Source organism: Sinohyriopsis cumingii, chromosome 3, assembly GCF_028554795.1.
Source record: "Sinohyriopsis cumingii isolate HCF-2022 chromosome 3, ASM2855479v2, whole genome shotgun sequence".
Classification (NCBI taxonomy): Eukaryota; Metazoa; Mollusca; class Bivalvia; order Unionida; family Unionidae; genus Sinohyriopsis; species Sinohyriopsis cumingii.
Window position 1 is genome coordinate 82,777,796 of NC_142963.1, and position 20,780 is coordinate 82,798,575.

The 20,780-nt window shown below is 34.0% G+C and overlaps 1 protein-coding gene across 1 annotated transcript in view; it reads left to right on the forward strand.

Annotated features, from left to right (window-relative positions):
• The window catches only part of LOC149803205 (zinc finger CCHC domain-containing protein 24-like), an 86,369-nt gene extending 71,155 nt beyond the window's left edge, over positions 1–15,214 (forward strand). Inside the window, exon 4 of the mRNA XM_089952829.1 lies at positions 245–15,214. Coding sequence (XP_089808955.1) covers positions 245–358 — 114 coding nt within the window. The 3' untranslated portion in view covers positions 359–15,214. The remainder of the gene's footprint in view (positions 1–244) is intronic.
• Positions 15,215–20,780: the final 5,566 nt, after the last annotated feature.

A 20,780-nucleotide genomic window follows, 5' to 3' on the forward strand; every position in this document is an offset into this window, starting at 1 on the left:
ATCCACATTAGTAGTTTACAAAAATGTATTATTTTGTGCTAAAAGCAAAAGAAATATGATCTGGTTCAAACAAAAAGTGCAGGCCACACCACCTTTTCCGATTAAATGGTTGGGTCCTAACATGCACATCATCTGTTGTATAAATTCCTCTGTGAAAGATAATTTGTAATGTTAAAACATGGATCCACTGCAATGCATCTCTGACATACATGAAAAATATTGCACAATACCAACTCTTTTGCAGCGCCCTCTAGAGAAGCCAGATGGACTGGATGTTTCCGACCAGAGCAAGGTGCATCCACAACACTTGTGTGAGAAATGTAAGGTACTTGGTTACTACTGTAGAAGGATGAACTAAGGAGGGATTATGAAGACAAAAAATAGTCTGGTGGAATAATGGACATCGATTTACAGTTTCGTGGAAGTGGCTTAATTTCTTCATTCCGTGTGATGGAAGAAAAAAAATCTCAATTTCCTGCATTTGGACATACCATGTGGAACTGTTAAGTTTGGATTTTTCTGAAAGGAAAGGTTCTATTTAATATTTTCATAGAAGTTTTAGATGAGGTATATGTTAAATATTTGCAGGCCAGTTTTAACCTGTATTTTTTAAGACAGTGCCTTAAAGTCATTTGTGAATTTCCATCTATGCAAGTTAAATTATACAGCCATTCATTCAGAGGGCCTCGGTCAAATATTTTTTTGGCTAATACTTTTTAAAATACTAATAATACTCAAATTATTATGCTTAATTTATTTTACAATCAGATTTTGGAATAATTTCTAACTACTTGTACAAAATAGTCGTGACATACTAGGTCTAAATATAAATGCAGACTGAGCTGAACATTGTTGCAGTGTTTCTGATTTTAGATAGGTAACAATATTTTATGCTGGAACTGAGGATCAAATGCTGAACTTCAGAGGTTCTAAGCAAGTATACTGCCACTGCTCAAGCTGAACTGCCAGCACCACCCCATTTTTAAAAGTTGCCTTAAATTTCTCAAAACCTTTCTTGATTCTAAAAATGCCAGAGTAAACTTGAAACTTTTGTGAAATGTGCATTCTAATGAAAGTTACCAAACACCCACTCTGACAACAGTTCCCAACACCATCCCAATCCACATTACTAACAGTATATAATTTAATATAATTACTTCAATCAGATTGAAAATTCATTGTTGTTTTCTTTACTGTCCAATAGGAAAGAGATACTAATATTTTTATTGTGGAATCCACTATTCTGAACCTGATTTAGCACACTGTTGATGGATTTTCATGAAATTCATAATTTTGAAACCTAAAGTTCATTCATGGTTAACTGCTGCTACATGAAATAAAGATGCATACAGTTGGATCATGGGAGATTCAGGAAATTTCATGTACCTCTGTGGCAGCCATTATAAGCAAGCATACAAACAAAGATTTGCAGAAAGATTCGGTTGCATATAGGCATAGCAGTTTCTTCAGCATACATAGTTAGTTGCTGTACCAATTTCTCATCAGGAAATATTGTCTGTCAGGTTGCAAATAGTAATCCTCCATGTGCCAAAAACAATACTGTTTGAGGGTTGCAAATAGTAATCCTCCATGTGCCAAAATCAATACTGTTTGAGGTATTGCATATTATAATCTAGAATGAATTATGGTTTGGAATTGTTTAGGGTCAGACTTAATATATCTTTGGAAAATATAGCTCCAAGAGTTTATAATTTACTGCTGTTGCCTGCCTCAGATGGTGCATGGGAGGGGGGAGGAGGGAATGTTTTAACAGACACTGCTGTAATACTTCCTAAATGTGTACACCAACTTACAGGAGTGATGCCGGTTAGTTAAAAGCTGCAACGTCCACTCAGAGTATGCTATGATAAATTATTTAGTGTAACTATTGAATGAAAATCATTGAAGCTGTAAAGGTTTAAAATTGTAATTGTTGTATGGTTGAAAGTGCATAGGTAACCAACTTAGCTAATAAACCCCATTTTTCCAAACCCACACATCAACGAGGTATTTGTTAATTGGTTTATTCACACATAGCTGTATAGATATCAGTCAGGGAACCATTGAAATATATGTTGTGCAATACTTGATTGACAGCCACCACATTCTAAAAAAGGGTAATTCCATCTTACAACAGCTGCAATATAACTAGTTAAATATTGGTAATGTAGTGGGAGGTCAGGGGATCCAAGGTCACTGGAAATTTACCAGTGACCTTGGAATCATAACCATTATAGTGAGTATTTTCGAGAATAAAACCAGGTTAGGTTTCAAAAGATCAGAACTTGCCATTAAAAATGAATTATTTTGAAACAAGCAGCTTGGTTTTTCTTTGAAATAATTGTGTTTTTGAGGGAAAAATTATAATGCAGATGTTGTGGTATTGGTGCCCAGATATGGCCAGTAATTATGAACATGGAATACATATCCAAATCATTCTGATTTAGGGAGTCAGAGTAGCTAATGAATAAGAGAAAATGATGACATATTGCTGTTATTATTAAAGTAATATTCCTACGAATGAACAAAATATAATAATAGAAGATATATTTGAAGTCAAAATTTTTTATTTTTGGACACCTTTTGTCCTTATATCAAGGACAGAACAGTTTCATTTCAGAGTATCAATAAATTATTAATACTTATCATCTTCTTTCCCCAACATTTAAATTTGCTGCAAAATAAAATGACTCCAAGAGCCAAATCATGTATTAATTTAGATAATTTTTATTCATTATAATGTGCCAATTGCCATGCCAAATGCATCAACACCCTTGCAGAAAACCCCCTAAAAAAAGTTTTGAAAAAGCAGCTATCTTGAAAACTGGTTTGTGATAGTGCTTCAGTTCACTTGTGAATTAATTTCTTTGAATACTCCCAAGTCATTACGATGTCTTTGCCAAGACTTTGAATGGGTAAAAAAGCATTTTAATTGATACAACTGGCAAAAGGAACAGTTTTCAGACTGAAATTGTGACTTCCTTTTAGATATCTGCCCAAGATTTATTTCATAATAGATGGCAGATATTGGTAACAGGCTGGTTTTTCATGATACAAAAAATACTTTATCATGACATATGCTAAATATTGATTAGTGATTACCATATACACTCGCTTACAGTCTACTCCAACTGCAAAGACCCAGATCTGTCATTGCATAATAGGTCGATGCAGTTTGCTTGGAATAATTGATAGAACTTGCAGCATAGACTCTTATCTGCTGGCACATTATATCATCAGCCTATGTTGTCTGCTGGCATATTATGTAATCAGTCTATGTCGTCTGCTGGCACATTGTGTAATCAGTCTATGTCATCTGCTGGCACATTACGTAATCAGTCTATGTAGTTTGCAGATGGACTGGACTTATAAGTGAGTATATATAGTTATGTAAATTGTGAAAGCGGTATCTCTATTTATCATATGTAATGGCATCAGAGAATTTTCTTAACTGTCAGTGATACAAGTACATGTTTTGCATATATGAATTGATTACAGAAACAGTATATCTGTGCACTGTGCAGCACATTAGCTGTTCTCTGTTACAGTTGTAAGCATGCTGAAGGCTAATGAATTGTACAGTAGGAGCTATCCTTTGTGCTGAAGTCATCTTTACTTTTGTATTGTTGTTTGTGTAGAATTTTTTAAATTTCAAGAAAATGAATTCACAAGTTAACATTTTTATTATGAAAAATGACAAAAATTATACGAACCCAGCATAGCTGAATGGAAACAAGACCATGAAGATGTTCTGATAGCATGTTCATGAATTATTATGTTCTAATACCATGTTCATGAATTATTATTTTGTCATTACTTTCTGGATTTATCATGTCAAGACATTTTCTTTCACCAGAAAATAGCTCAAATGAATGGCATTGATGGTTTTATGGATTCATGGACCAGATTTTTTTATATATCTCTTTTATGAGAATTTTCCAGTAATGGACATTTTGATACAATTTTCAGCATTTGACCAAGTCAAGATGGGAATTGATTTGTATAAATTTCTGGTCATAGCTTGGAATTTATTTCCAGTTTGAAAGATTTATTGAAAATATTACAGTATTACAGTCTGAATATCAGAGAAAGATGGAGATTTTTGTCATACCATGATTTGTATATTGTGTTTTTCCATAAGGACAATACAAGTCCGATAAAAAATACTTGATATGTATATGTTATGGATTACAAGTAATTATTGTAATTATTGTTAATTATTAAGGGCAAATTAAATTTTACATTCAGAGATAATTTAACATCAATTTATTTGTGGCTAAAATTGCTAATAGATTTATACATTTTCTATTTCTGCTGAATCTTCACTAGTCCATCTTCACTAGCTGACTGGTGACAACTGAAACTTTACCTGCCATTGGACTATTGAAAGTATGACAACTACAAGTATGACTGGCAATTTACTAGCCCAAGACTAGTGGACTACTGCTGATTTCAAGCTGTTGATATGTTCGACAAGATGAAGTCTCAGAATAAATACCTTTCATAAACTCTTACTTTTCCAGATCAACCTGCTTTGATTTATCTGTTTTCTAAAAGACAAAAATGTATCCAATATTTTATCATTGCAGTCATACATGTCTAGTATTTGATGTCTTGGAAATGTAGATGAAAAAAACTTTCTTTAAAAGTGTATTTTATTTCTTTTGAGACTAAAGAATAACCCAGTTGTTATTACACATCCCTGGCCAGAAATGAGTACACGGAATTAAAGTAGCCTTTCATTGGCATCAGACATCAAACCACATGCCATGGGCACACTTTATTGTTTGTAAAATTTAAGTTGCCCTGTTCTAGATGAGAGATTTCATTAAATAGAGAAATAAATACAGTACTCCTCACTATAATGCCATTCATGGCCATACCTACCTTATTAAAGGAGACTGAAGTGAGGGAGTACAGTATATGCAGTAGTCATACCATAGAGTTTCAGAGTTTATTTACAAGTCAGTCAGTATTCATTCATCCAGTTGTACATGCCATAAAGAAAAACAACACCAGTTTAGAATTAAGTTTTTACTTAATCACATGAATTTTTGTATGTAACTTGGGTAATTAAGTTTATAGTTCCATGTTTAAAGGTGTTATCAAAGATGCATTAGTAAACATGTCTATGTAGTAAACAATCAGTTACGATTGTTGCTTACATTTGTCCGTGGGCAATGCAAATCACTTATTTGTCAGTTGCATGAAATCTTTCATTATGTAATGTAGATAATTTAACATAAAGATCTGGACCCTGAGTGGCAAGGTGCTCTAAAGCATTCACTGTTACCGATCACTGCCATCTCACTTATGTCTGTGCTCCTCTAATGTGGGTATCGTGAGAAAGCTTGCCTGTAGCTTCCCATGGATTGGTGGTTCGTACCAGGGTTTTCCTTGGTTCTTCCTCCACCAGTTATTCTGGCCACCATGTATGGCCCAATGTGTGCTGAAAAATGTTGTCAAGCCCACAACAACATTAACTTTAAAGATCTATGTTTATAGGTGGTGTGTTATGTTCAGTTTGAATGATGTTTAAGAGTGCATTCATTCCATTGTGGTAACACTGAATGGGGAAATTCAAGGATATAATTATTAAGAAATCATCGAGTTGTAAGAGAAGATGATACAAGGATACTTTCAGTATTCTACATGTATCATTTGTTTCAGGAAAGTGATAATCAAGCATTCAAAAAGTTGTCACATTTTACAACAGTGTATCATTACATGATAATTTCATATGGCACTTGTTTTGATACTTCATCCACATTATCTTTAAATTTAACCATGATTTAGTTCATAAATCTCTTGTGATTACTGAAGCTTCTAACTGGCATACACTATGAATCAAGCTTACTGATTGCCCAACACAACATTCCACATGTTTGGGGAATTTACAGTGCTTGAAAGAAGCACAATAACATCTTGATTGTTTACAAGCATTTATAGGAAGGCAATGTTCTCAGTCAAGCTATCCCCAGTTGAATATCATGCAGGTGCAGTCACATCATCAAAAGCCATGGAAGATGATCCACTATGTCTCTTTATCGCCTATGGCTGACTGTACAAAGATTTCCTTGTTTTTGAAGAGTTTGCATAAACAAAAATATGATCATGTTTGAAAGAGAAACTTTGATTGTCTCATAAATAGTGTGAAAAGTCATGCTTTAACACAAGTCGTGAGAAAATTTTACTTGTACTAAAAGTAATCGAATTAGCCAGTTTAAGCATGATCACGTAAAATGATGAAATCTCTGCACAGCCAGCCAGGTTTTATAATAGTGACAATATTACTTTAAACACATTAAACCCTGGAGGTTTTTGTCATTTTTGCCTGAAATTCGAGTAGGAAACACATTGTGAAAGCTATCCTAATAAATCAACTTCCAATAACATAATGCCTAGTTGTGTTAGAAACATTGTTTTCATTGACTATTTGGCTTGCGCATGAGCAGAAGGGTAAAAGTTGGCCTTTTTTTCTTTCTTAGCGGACCCATTATTTTCGTATCGAGACCACTCTTTATTCCAAATGCCCATCTTATCCTACTTTTTGCAAAGGCTCGTCTGTCTGTTTACAGTTCATACCAGACTGGCTTAGATCTGAGGCCTAAAAGTCTAAAATCCGGACACAAAATCAGATTTTGACCACAGGCAAATTTTGGGTGGAAAAAAAATTGGGTCAAAAAAATGAGGTTTTTCCCTTACCACCTGCTTTAGTGTATCATACATGACCTTGACACTACAATATAGCCACCACCATAGCCATCTAGAAAAACTTGTAGTTTTCATGGAAAGACTTCTTAAGATGTCTACTTGGTCCTAAATGAAAATGGTGCTGATCTGGTGTCTATTACTGCTGCCAGAATGGCCAGCTTGAAAATCTTGTCACTATTTCTCTTGAATGAATGGTCATATCATAAAGGGGTTTTCACTTAAAGAATTTTATAATATTTTATTTTATCCTAAATTAAAATGGCGCTAATCTCAGTATGTGGCTCTCTTGAAAATCTTGCTTTAGCTGCTCCTCTTGAACGGAAAGTCATTTTGATGGGATTTCACCAGAAAAGTTCTTATAGCATCTATTTGGCCCTAAATGAAAATGACTGACCCTCAGTATGAATGACTCTCAACCATGGTGGTGGTCTTGAAAATATTATTATCTCTACTGGCAAGTGGATGGTTACATCAGCATGTTGTTTTCATGACAAGACTTATTGTGATACCTAGTTGGTCCAAACAAGTATGGCTGTCATGATGCCTGTTGTGTAATTCTTGTTGTCACTACTCCCCAGTGGGTGGTCATTATGTCATTGGGTTTTAACCAAAAGACTTCTAATGGCTGCTTTGACCTAAATATCCAATATGCCCATCACAGAAACTAATTTGAAAACCATTTTTTATCACTGAAGAATCAGAGATGGTGTCACCACTCTGCAGTTTAAAGGAAGAAGTTGTCTTATCTTGAATTCCTGTCAAATCTTTTAGACGAGTAGTCAGTCCCTTCATGGGTCTCTTGTTTATCTAAATTTTATTTTTGTAAAGATTAAAGTAAGTTAAATTCTCATTAATGCAAGGACTGTGGTAAAGATTGGGTTAAAGTTAAATTCTCATTAATGCAAGGACTGTGGTAAAGATTGGGTTAAAGTTAAATTCTCATTAATGCAAGGACTGTGGTAAAGATTGGGTTAAAGTTAAATTCTCATTAATGCAAGGACTGTGGTAAAGATTGGGTTAAAGTTAAATTCTCATTAATGCAAGTACTGTGGTAAAGATTGGGTTAAAGTTAAATTCCCATTAATGCAAGTACTGTGTTTTAAAATAACTGAAGTACCTCACATTATTAGCATATATCCATTCGAATCTTAGAACTGCTCTCAACATTTGCATAAACTTGCATGATCCGTTGCAAGTACTTTGGGTTTATAAAATGAATATGAAATTTCAGTTGCTAATGAGTTTGTACTTGATTATTGGCTTAGAATTTCCAAGTTTATAACTCCTTCATTATCGCTTTCTCCAATGCAGTATAGATGATCACACTGCTTAAAGATAAAATATGTTACTCCTGTTGCACTGTTTTAAAGTTAGGGTAGGCAGGTCTGTTTTTTAAACATTATTTATAGTTAATGTTATTTTTTGTGATTTTTTTCAGCCTTTTTCTTTTCCATGGGGTAAAAAGTACTAGGGACAGTAATGAGAAACGGGGGCAGTCAGCCAACTGCAGAAACACATATTTTTTTCTTGGCCTAGTGTCAGTTAAGTACAGGTTGGTTTATTTCAGATATTAGAGGATCTGTTGCATAATGTTTGAGGATCTGTACCATAATGTTTGAGGATTTGTACCATAATGTTTGAGGATTTGTACCATGTTTGAGGATTTGTACCATAATGTTTGAGGATCTGTACCATGTTTGAGGATATGTACCATAATGTTTGAGGTTTTGTACCATGTTTGAGGATTTGTACCATAATGTTTGAGGATCTGTACCATAATGTTTGAGGATTTGTACCATGTTTGAGGATTTGTACCATAACATTTGAGGATTTTTACCATATTGTTTGAGGATCTGTACCATAATGTTTGAGGATTTGTACCATTATGTTTGAGGATTTGTACCATAATGTTTGAGGATTTGTGCCATAATGTTTGTAAGGAAATTATAGGTACGTATAAGAGACGCACAACATTTCTGGTTTAGCTGGGCTAAGCCCAATTTAAGTTGTTTTGCCTTGGAGGTTTGGTTACCTATATTGGGCAATGAAGTGTCTTGTCTACAGATGCAGTATGGCAGCCAACATGACCAAGTCTCAGGTCCAGTACTTACCTTTATTTGGGCAATGAAGTATCTTGCCTACAGATGTAATATGGCAGCCAACATGGCCAAGCCTCAGGCCCAGTACTCCTGCACAGGTGTAGAGCACGTTAACCACCACTGTGTTAAATCCATCTTGGAATAAAATTTGCTGGGAAACGTGCAGGGTCTTCAAGCTGTTGCAATGTTTGCTTTACCAGTTTTAAGATTGGGATGGTGGGCAGAATAATGTCGCATATGACAAATCAGTAAGCTTGACAAATTATGCCAGTTAATGGTATGGTCATTGCAGTGTTTGTTGAGGTTTTATGACCTCTGATCTAACACACAGCCTATGTCCAGAAATGCTTTTTTTGTATTTTGTTTGTTAAATTAGGCAGTGTTTCTTGTTGTTTGTAATAATTTAAGAACATGTTATCTTTTACTAACAACCATTACCATAATATGGGATAATTAACGACACAGGCCCACTTGTACACATCACCTGATTAAAGTATAGTGTCAACTTGTCTGGTGCAAACACCACTTCATTGAAGTCTACAGTGTAAACGTGCCTAGTTGTTCTTTGATAAAACATTAACCATAGACCTTGTTTCCTTTACATTCAAGTGTCATACAGCTGGTTATTTTAGTGATTTTGAATATCAGAATCTTTTATAGATTATAATTTTAGCGAATTATGCTATACTTTTAAAAAAAATTAAATTGAGGATGGAAAATGTGCAAAAGATTGGATTTTTTGTTTCCTTGAATATAACTATGAAACTAAACAATTTTAGTACTTAATACAATACTATCTGCATCTTTTTAAAATACATGCAAAACTCCAAAATTGTCTCTATTGCAAATATATAACATACGTACTCACAAGTTGAGTCAAACTACAAACTGCAAAGACCCATATTTGCTGTCATATAATGTGCCAGCAGTTCTGGATCTGTGCAGTTTGATTGGAGTTATTGGTAGAACAAACTACAAAGACCCTGATCTCAGGTGCTTTATGCTGCTGCAGGTCAGGATCTTTGTTGTTTTCAGTTTGCCTTGACTTGTAAGTATGTACAGTAAATAAATGTTAAAAGATGCATATTCAATCCTACTTGCAGTATTTCTCCCATGATAAGACCAGGGGGTCAGCCTGATACATTTTCCAAACAGATGTGACCAGGCTTATTATTTGAAAAAAAAATTTCCTTTGTAAATATTAGCCTGAATTTGGTAAAAAATGGACAGTGGGCCTATTGTGAGATAAATACTGTACAGTATCTAACTGGACTTTGGAAAAATCAAAACTTGGGAGTTGTGTAAATGGTAGAGTTGATTGAGTGAAATATTACTGGTCTTGTCACTGGATTAAAGGTTTGGTGTTACAAAATTTGGCAAAAGAATACTATATATATAAGTTTGTATTTTTCTTTAAATCCAACATATTTGCTAAATGTACCACAAAATATATCTGCTGTATGGTAGGATAGTAAGAACTTCACTAAAAGTGTCCACTCTTGTGGAGAAAGGACTAAAGTTGTATGTATATTAGTTCTGCTTTGAGGTGTTTCATTTCATTTGTTTTGCATTAATTTAAAAACATTTGTGTGATTGTAAGTATAATATAATAGAAGGCATCTTGTGTATAGTTTGATGGTTTGTGTATTTTGTTCTAAGAGTATATCATTTACATATTGTGATTGAGGGTTTTGTGCACATTACTAACCAATTTGTGTTTCTTTCCATACAATTGTCATATAACCCATTTATCAAGGTATTTGACGATGATTGCATGAAGTCACATTTGTACGTGGCAAAAGTTGTGCTGTAACTTGAAGATTTCCAGATCACTCATGGGAGGGGGCAGAATGGTATGTACATTGTTTTGTGGCATGCCATCACAGTACTGGCTATATGGTACTGAATAAAAGTTCTCAAAACTAGAATCTAATAAACTGCAAGAAAATAAAACATACACTTGGTATATTAAAGATTTAAAGTAACTGGGGTTGGAAAGACTGTAGCAAATCCATTTAATTTAAGATTTTATAGATTTTATGGGAAAGGGGAAAAAAATGAAATTGATCCAGATCAAATTACCAGTAAATGTGTTTAATATATCAAAATTATGTTCATGGTTCTACAGAAATTTAATTGCTATTTGTCCTCCTGGACTAGAAACCAAAACATAATTAGTGTTGTCCCTATCCAGATATGAGGCTGACATTTTGCCCTCTTTAAGGTGCAGCAGCTGTTCTTGATTCTGCCCTGTCTTGTATCTACATGGGTCTGATGCATGGCATTCATTAAGATTAAACATGTACAACTTGGGCATAAACTTGACATATTTATCCTTCATGTTTCCACTCACAGTGCAAATTTAGATCCAATGCATTTTGACTGCATAAAGATGCCCTCTCATGTGAGCTTGCTGATGGAAGAGACTTCACTGCACTTAAAATGTCCTCGCAGGCAACTAGTGCCATTCTCATAATGGTGGATTGGACACAGCTAAACTGTCATTTTTATTGCATTTTTGATAAAGAAAGAAGTGGAATATTATCTGAAATTTTGATGAAGTTTTATTTACATTGTAATGTTTAGATCACCCCCCCCCCCAAAAAAAAAAGCATTGCCAAACACAGTGATTAATCAATTGTCATTAAGTTGCAAGGCCTTGCAACACCATGTCACATTGCATTTCCTAGAAGAGGTTTACAAATTCAGTTTCTATTTTTGGAAATTTTTGCTCAACTTTGCTTATCTAGCATCAGCTGTCAGTCAGTTGTTATTCAAAGTTTCATTGGCTACTGGCCAATTTAGTCTTGTTTACATTTGAACTATGACCTAATGACAACCTCAGTGCTGATCTTTTCCGAAGAGGACAACTTGTGGCACCCCATTAGCTGGTAACCTTGACAATTGCAGCTAAAATCTATAAATTCAGTTTGTAAATATCTGCATCATTTTGTGTGCATCAGCATGGCATAAAATTGTCACTTATAACCAAAAATAAATCTTTAAATAGATAAAGTGGTATAACTTTACATCATTTCACAGCAGATGGTTTGCTTTTTCATTGGGTTAGTTATCTTGGTTCTGGTGATTTCTCGATTCTAAAGTAGGCAAAATTTTGGATAATGAGGTTTGTACTGTATCACTGTAAATTTAATAGTTTCTTTTTCTGGTGTATTAATCAAATTTTTGTGGCCAAACTTTTGTGATGATTACAGTACTATATTTAGGCCAGTGTTATATTAGATACATTATAAGCCTGTGTTTATTACACATACCAAAATGAATGCAGAGTAGACCAAGTTCTGCCGGCAGCTTGTTCTTGTTACTAGCAGTTTTAAACTAATGGAGTTGATCTTCTGGTGCATTGTGCAAAGACTGAGCTAGATGTAAGCTGCTTGAAGTTGGGTGTGCTTTATGTATAAACCAGTATAGCAAACGTACCATTTTTATACCAGTCTGATCCAGCTGTAAACAACATCAACCTGAATCGCCTACTCACTGTGTGCTGGCAGATCAGGGATTTTGTTGTTTGTTCTACTTATTAGTCTTTACAAACTGCATAGATCCAGATCTGCCAGCACATTTCTATATAGCATATAAATGTTGTACAACTGAAAGCAACATAGACCCTGATCTGCCATCACATAATGTATTGGAAGATGAAGAACTGTGTTGTTTTTTCAACAGATTAGTCCTGACAAAAAGTATAGACCTAGATATGCCTGTGTAATATGTGGCATCCTATCTGAGTCTTCTGTTGGATTTGACTTGTATGTGAGTACAGATGGTAAAGGCACATGCAGCACTTCAGACTGGGGGAGGGATTGCGTGAGAGTACTGTTGTCATCAATCTGATAACTGCCGACAATGCCAATAACTGTTGTAGGCATGAACATTCTCTATGCATCTTAACTTCTTTGTTCAGCATAATTTTTTAACCTGGAATCTAGAATACTGGTTTATCCATATCATAATAGACAATATAGATTTTGAGTAATGATTCAAACACCTGGCAAGGATGAGCTCATGCATGCGAAAAGAAAAAAATGTTTTGAGGTATAGCTGAACAGCTACAAATTTGTGTTAATTGTTACTTTAAAAATCCAAACTTTCTTTTAAGCTATTTCTCAATAACATTAATTTTTTAATAGTAGGGGAAAAAAATTATTTTTCCAGTGCTACACATTTCTATGGATTATACTATAGTATATACATGCCCATTATGTGGCTCCATTGTTCTTAACAGTGCCAAAATATGTAAATATTTAAGCATGATTTTTGGATACGTTTTTATGGTATAGGTTTTGCCTGTGTTGGCAGTTTGAGAGATTCAGGTTTCACTTTTCTGATGGCAGTAACAATGTCAAGAAATGTTGCATTTTTTGAAGAATATTTGGACAGTCATCTAAAATGCTATAGAAAGGTTTGCAAGTGGAAAGACACATTGTTCCATGAAAAGCTTGGTTTTTCACTTTAAATAAAAGTATTTTATTTTCCCTTCAATATATGTAGTGATTATTTTTCATGAATTAGTTCATCCTATAATCACTTATAAAATGATGTAGAACTTTCAGTTGTGCAGTCAACAAAAGCGGATCATTATATATTTTTTTTTTTTTAAATTATAGTTTGAATCAACAAAAATACCCTCATTCAGGGGAATTGTGACCAAAGTTTTGTTTAAATAGTTAAAACTTGGAATTACTTTTGGGAAAACACCCATCACAAATTCCAGATGGTATGGAAATGTCTGTGCATAATTAAGCATGCAAAATTATTTTTGATCGCCATTACTATTAGTCCGAGTTTTAAATTTACATTGTCAGGTCAGGCTGTATTTAGTGACCATGGGTCTTTCAATATACTATATATACTCCTTTATTAAGTCGAGTCAGATCGTAAACAAATGAGATTTTGATCTGCCATAGCATGATGCACCTACAGATCAGGGTCTATGTTGTTTGTTCAGCTAAATACTCCTAACAAACTTGTGCAATGGCAGATCAGGGTCTGTGCAGTTTGCAGTTGAACTCGTCTTATAATTGAGTATATATGATGCCCTGGTACATAAATTCAATATAATACATTCCACAATATTGAGTCAATGTTTTGTAAATTTGGCTGAATACTGGTAATCAGCAGAGGTCTTTTTCTAAGTATTATTTTGGAATTGATGATGAGGGTTATGAAATAAAAGTTGTGTTTTTTCATTACATCAAATTTTAGAAGGCTGTTCATGTTAAATTTTTCTCTGTTCATTCAGTGTTCATTCTAATTTCTGTTTTTACAAGCTTTTTGTGTATGTAGAACTTTATTCATCAGAATCATTTTCCAGAGATATTATTTGATCAAGGTTGGTTAATGAAACCTGTTGTAAATTACTATTAATGAATTATGCAGGAGGCCTAGTCAAATGTTGTAGGCAATATATTGTCTCAACAAAGGATGAGTAAATATCTAGTCATAATGTAATGCTAACTTTTAATGTTAACAGTTAAAGATGCTAAGAGAATCAGCTTCCTTTTGATTATTTTGATCTCTAATAAATAACATCACAGAAGTTGATGGTTTTAATTCATTTTTACATATTCATTCTTTTATCAACGTTTTATATTTATATGCCTGCCACAAAGTGAAGCATGTTATGCTGTGTTTTGTTCATCCATCCAGCTGTCACCAATTTCATTTTGTACAGTAACCAAGTATGGTTATCAAAGTTTGTGGATAGCTTCAACCTGGGATAAGGAAAAAAAGAACCATACCTATTTACCTATTTAAGGGTCATTAGTCAAGGTCACTATTGCTGAAAGAACAAAAATGGTTCCTGCGCAGTAACTGTAGTTCTCCACCATGTTCAGTTATCACTTTGTGGATGGGTTCCACTTATAATAAGAAAGAAACGTATTGATTTTGAAGGTCAAGGTCTCTAAATGAAAGAAGATGGATTCTGCACAATAACATTATTTCTTTATCATATACCTGAACCAAACTGTATGGATAACTTGCACTTGGGGTAAGGAAGAACACTGGATTTCTGAGTCAAAAAAGTTGAAGGTCAAAGTCACTTAATGAACGAGTAAAAGTAGTTTCCGCACAGTAACATTTGTTTTACATTGAAGACTTGAACCAAACTTTGTGGATAGCTTGCGCTAGGTAAGGAAAAATGCTATCAGTTTTGTATGAACCATGTACTGGTGCCTACACCAATGGCCATTAAACATGGGCTGGGCATATAATGTGACGTTCATGGTACATGCTTGAAGTTTTTATAACTTCCAAATGCATGCATTCTCTAATTTGTAAGACAAGGTGTTCGCTTTTTAGTGGAAATATCTATGTATTCAGGTAAAGGTTTTTGTTTGTATGCAATGTGTTTTTCAAATACAAATATTTCCCCACAATAGCTTGTTTTGCATTTTTCTTGAAACTTGTGCTTATTAGGAAACTCTCCAAATTTTCCTTTCTATCACGTGCATTCACACACAGCCTCTTTCAATCAAACATGCACAAATGCATATTAAAAACTTAACAAATGTTTCCTTCCCTCTTGATTGTACCTACATCACAGTATTCATTTCTGCATTATTTAAATTTTTTAAACTCTTTTTTAGGTCAAATTAGTCACTTGTGTGTACTTTTTTAAATTGTCACATATTAAATAAAGTTTAGTCAGCTGGTAGGGTTATCTAGATACATCTCAATACAACATGAATACACCTACCAATGTGATGGAATTGAAGGCCAAAGTTGTTTTCAGTCAAAAAATGTAAGTAACTCTTAAATTCTGCTGGAGAAAAGTTAAAATTAAACTTGACCTTTCTCTTTCCAATATAAATTCATGGTTTACATCATGGGTAGTCCTAAAATTGTTGAGCAGAAGCAGAATTCATGATGTTGGGGACATGATTGAGATACATGGACATCAGCAACACTTTATGCAAACTTCAAAGATATGGTGGAGTATTAAAACAAAGTTGCACAAGGCTCATGATATATATATATATATATATATATATATATATATATATATATATATATATATATATACACACACATACATACACACACACACATGTATATGGCAGTCATGTGATCTTTTCCCTGCTAATGACCTTAATTTCTGAGCTAGGGACATGACCATTATATGACAAGGTGTGGACCTGGCTAAAGTTTTATCAAAATAGCTTAAAGTTAAAAGGTGACACCATGAATACGTTAACACGCCGTACTCAGGCATACACCATACATGTGATTCTACTAGAGGTAGGACAGAGATACCATTTTATTGTAAATGTACTGCTTTTGAAAATTAAAATATTCTTAATAAATTTGAACCCCTCCCCCTGCTTTTCTTCATAATTTATTCAGACATTATAGAAACTAGCCACAACCAGTCTATGGGGACCAGAACTAACATTATTCACCAGTGCAATCATGCATGCAGAATATCTGACTCTGAGTAGGTATTGCTACACACCAGCTTATGTGTAAACAACAATCTGTAAATTAATTACATTACCGTTGTAATTTGGAGAGTTGAAAGAAAAAAGGCACAATATTTATTGAGGTGTTATAAGTATTAATGCAATCAAAGGTTGCTAATGATGGTTAGTGAGTCTTTGATTACAAATTAGCTGACCTTTGGCAGAGGTGAGATAAAAAAAAAAGAGATCAAACCAAACATTATATTATCAGAAAGAAGCATTATATTTTATTGTTTAGTTTAATTGTTTTTTTTAAGGGAAGCTCTTTTAATTTTTATTGTCATTTTATGCAAAAACATCTTCCAATACTTAAAAACCTTCAGCTAAAAATTATAACCAGTGCAACAATGCTTGGAAATCGGAGTTAAAATCATTGCAGGAGAGCAACAGAGGTCCCAAATTTGCATTGTTTGTTTACATAAATACATTACAAGCTTTTGTCTAGGATACATGATACACTGTCTAGTCCGGTATATATTTTGGCTAAATTTCATGAAAACCTTTCCAACCATTAAAAGCTTATGGACCAGATAAGTAAATGTTAATGGCCAATGTATTTACTAGTATTTAAAGGCACAACAGCAGGCTAAATGGTGCCTGTAAAAGTTAAGTTCTAAAAATGAAATGGAGTCCCTTGAGGAGACTGATGATCTACAATCCAAAAAGAATTTCTAGGATATTCAAAAAAAAAACATTCCTTTTTTCATCAAAACTACCACAAAGTTAAGGAACCAGCGACAGAACATAACTTTGATGAATTCAAAAAGTTATGCACCTGCAAAATCCCTTGTGAGGTATGTTTGTCATCCCACCAGTATTGAAGAACTTTGTTAAAAAATGTCTCACTGAACTTGAAACTAAGAAAGTTAAGGACTTGATCACATCGTTCCCATGCTTTTCTAAAGATACATTTCCAGGGTTTTTCAAGGACAAAATTACTGTTTTCAAGGTTCACATGACCATTACTGAATGGAATTAAAGAACATTTTAGAATATAAAACATGCATTTTCTAAATCTAAAGATGTTTCTCTTTCAAGACTCCAAAAACATCCAAGTCAGAAAAGATGATCATGTACAATACCACAAAATGTATCACACAAAACAAGTTTGATTATATTCCTATAAATTGACATTTGAATTCATTTCAATGTACTGAATACAAATTCTGACTTTAGTTTGCTGCATTATGTTGCTAAGTGAGAACAACATAATGAACATAAATTATGTTTTGTTTCCTTTCAAACCACAGCTCCGGTGGCCTAGTGTTTAGAGCGTCTGCCTCGGATGCGAGAGGTCGTGGGTTCAATCCCCGGCCGAGTCATACCAGAGACTTACAAAAATGGTCCTAACAACTGCCTCACTTGGCCATTGGCATTAAGAGGTTAGTGTTAGGACTGGTCGGCCTGGTGTCAGGATAATGTGAATGGGTGGAACATCATGCTACATGTCTGTGGCATGATGCCCCAGTGCTAGACGTCACTATAAACTGTCACATTGCAGACATCATAGCGATATGACTGAAAAATTGTTAAAGCTATGTTAAAAATCAAAATCACATCACATCACCTTTCAAACCTTTATTTCTAAAGAATTCTTTAGCAATATATATATATGTATCTCATAGAGAGTAACATTTCCTATTACAGTATGGAAACCCCCCCCCCACAAATAATTAGATTATTGTCTTGTAATGAAAAGAGTTTAACCTTGAATTTATCTGTGCCAATAAAATCCCAAACAAGATTTTTCAAACAACTCTATCTCCTTAAGATGATCTGGGTCAAAATACATCATTTAAAAAACATTTTCAAAAGGGTTGATTTAAATTTTGAAAAAAGACCTTTCAAAATTATATACTGCTGTATAAACAAGACTGAATTTTCTGTAAAATCTACTTGTCTTCTTGTAATTCCTTAAACCAGTCCCCAAACATGTATTGATACAGGAGCTTGTATCGTTTTTTTTAAATATATACAATGCTTTTGGGCAGTTCTGCGCACCTAAGGTTTCCAGCTCCAATACTGAAGCAAAACGCATACCAAATTCGACCGATTGACGAAAATAAAATACTGCAATGCTTACCATTGAAAAGAGGCAATTGTCACCACAATAGTCTGTTCAAAATATTATTAATTTTGGACATGAGGGATATCACCACTGTGTTTTCATGACTCGCAATATGTCGGCCAATTCTGAGCACAGCTTTGAAAAGATGTAATGTTTATCCATCAGGCTATAGAAATGAAATGCATTACTTTGGACTGTTTCTGTCAGCAGTTCAGTCGAGTAACTTGATAAGTTTATAGCTAGTTTTACAAAATTCAACATAACAATGGCAATAAATGGCAAGCGATATTAGCCAAGTAAACTGATCTTTTAAAAAAATTAGGAAAATTCAATATTTTATATTTTTAAAAAGTAAGCTATTGTGTGGAAGAGAAACAACAATGAATAGGGTGTAATGTATTTACAATGTCTTGTTTATGGGGAAAAATTACTAAAGAATTTAGAAACAGACTATAGGACAGGAAATTTTGTAAGAATCCCATTCTAGCGGCAAGCTGACATCTTGGGTAGCAAATGATTTTGTACTTGTGGAGCAACTTCTTGCAAAATTGGAAACTTTGATCAAGATGCATAATTTTGTTACGGTATATGTTTCCATCATTTATAAAATGTATTTTCTGGGTTACAGGTTCAAGAAGGTCATGGAGTGGTCATGAAGGTCATGGAGTGGGTCTTCATGTTGACATTTAGAAATCACATTTTCATATGAATATCGAGTCGAAATATGGGATATTTTTGTACACTTTACGAGTATCATGTTTCTTAATTACAGTATGATCTTTCTTTATTGATACAAAATTAATTTTTGGCAACAAATAACACGCGATTCAATGTTTATAGAAATGACATATCGTTGCACAGAATTCCCCGATGCGCCGACATGGTGGTAATACAAGGGACAAAAATCTCTCATTTCAGGTCTGAGGTTCAACAATTTGGACTACAACTTTGGCTTAAAACAATTAGCAGTCCGTTTTTTTAAACACTTACCTGCAGGCCTAGAAAATTTAAACTTTTGTTATATCGACTTATGCCTGCATGAAATCGATAGGAAAATTATTTATTTCTCAGAAACGGCAAGTATTATAATCGTTATGTTGTTATTCTCAGTCAAACAAGACAAAACTACAGCATAGATTCGCCATTTGCATTACTAGTCACATGACTGAACAAATCTCAAAGGAGGACATCGGAAGTCCAATAGTCACATGATATCAACAACAAACTTCTTTATAATGTTTTGTACAGAAATTAATTTTACTAAATGAAAGTCAGATACTTTTTGTAAAAACCAGCAATCTGGCCAGTCTGGTTTATCAAGCAGAGATCACGTCAATGTGGTAGTCATGTGATACAACAATACTCCAAAAGTTGTTATCAGAATATATAAATATGGAGAATTTTGTGTTCTTTTGTTTTTGTATTCTTATTACAACTAGTATACGACTTTAATTTAATATTTTTTAATATTTTTTTTTTCTACAACATTTGAAAAGGTGGGTTGTTAGATTTGTATACAGTACTCGTGCGACTAGCAATGCAAATCGCGAGCACCAGGTCACATTTCATCAATGACGTGGTTTTTTCTGGTCTTTTAGCAGATTAAAGACATAACGATTTTAATACAATTTCTGAGAAAATAAGTAATTTTCATATTGATTTCATGCATGTATCACTCGATCTAGAAACGTTTAAAATTTGTTAGGCCATCAAGCGGATACGCTTTGCCACCATCATGTTGGCCTCTTGCGATGCTAGATTGGTTTTCATACCTTCCATGTAAGGAAATATACGGATATCGAGCTCACTTTGAAAATAAAAGTCTAACAGACAAATCTAATCCACTGGGCATTTGGATTGACTCTGCATATACGTTTATTGCAAGCAACCAAATAATCCATACTGCACCCTTCGAATATTCTAGTTAGAACTCTATAAATTTAACTCAACGATCAGTTTAGTTACGACTCACATACGTAATTGTTTTGGTCGTCAAGTGGTGTTGGAAAAAATTTCCAGGTTTTTCCCGACTTTCATCAATATTTGCTAAATTCCATAACTTTTCAAGGTTGGGAAAAAAGTTATCATTTCCTCCCGACTTTTTCCCGATTTCCTGGTAGCATGGGAACCCTGTGATGAGAATGATCTGCAACTCATGAAAATATGCAAGTATAACATTCATAATCAATCTATGTTCTGCAGCCAAATCTGTCCCCAAGATATGGAAAATTGCAAAAAACGTGCCTATTCACAAATCAAGTTGTAAGGAAGATGTAGATTACTGATGACCAATTTTAATACTACATACCAAACTTATCAAAATTATCTGAAAAACATATCCATGGCTCCTTTATATCATATTTAACCACATACTCACCACTGCACCCTAATGAATCAGGGGTTTAGACGTATTCA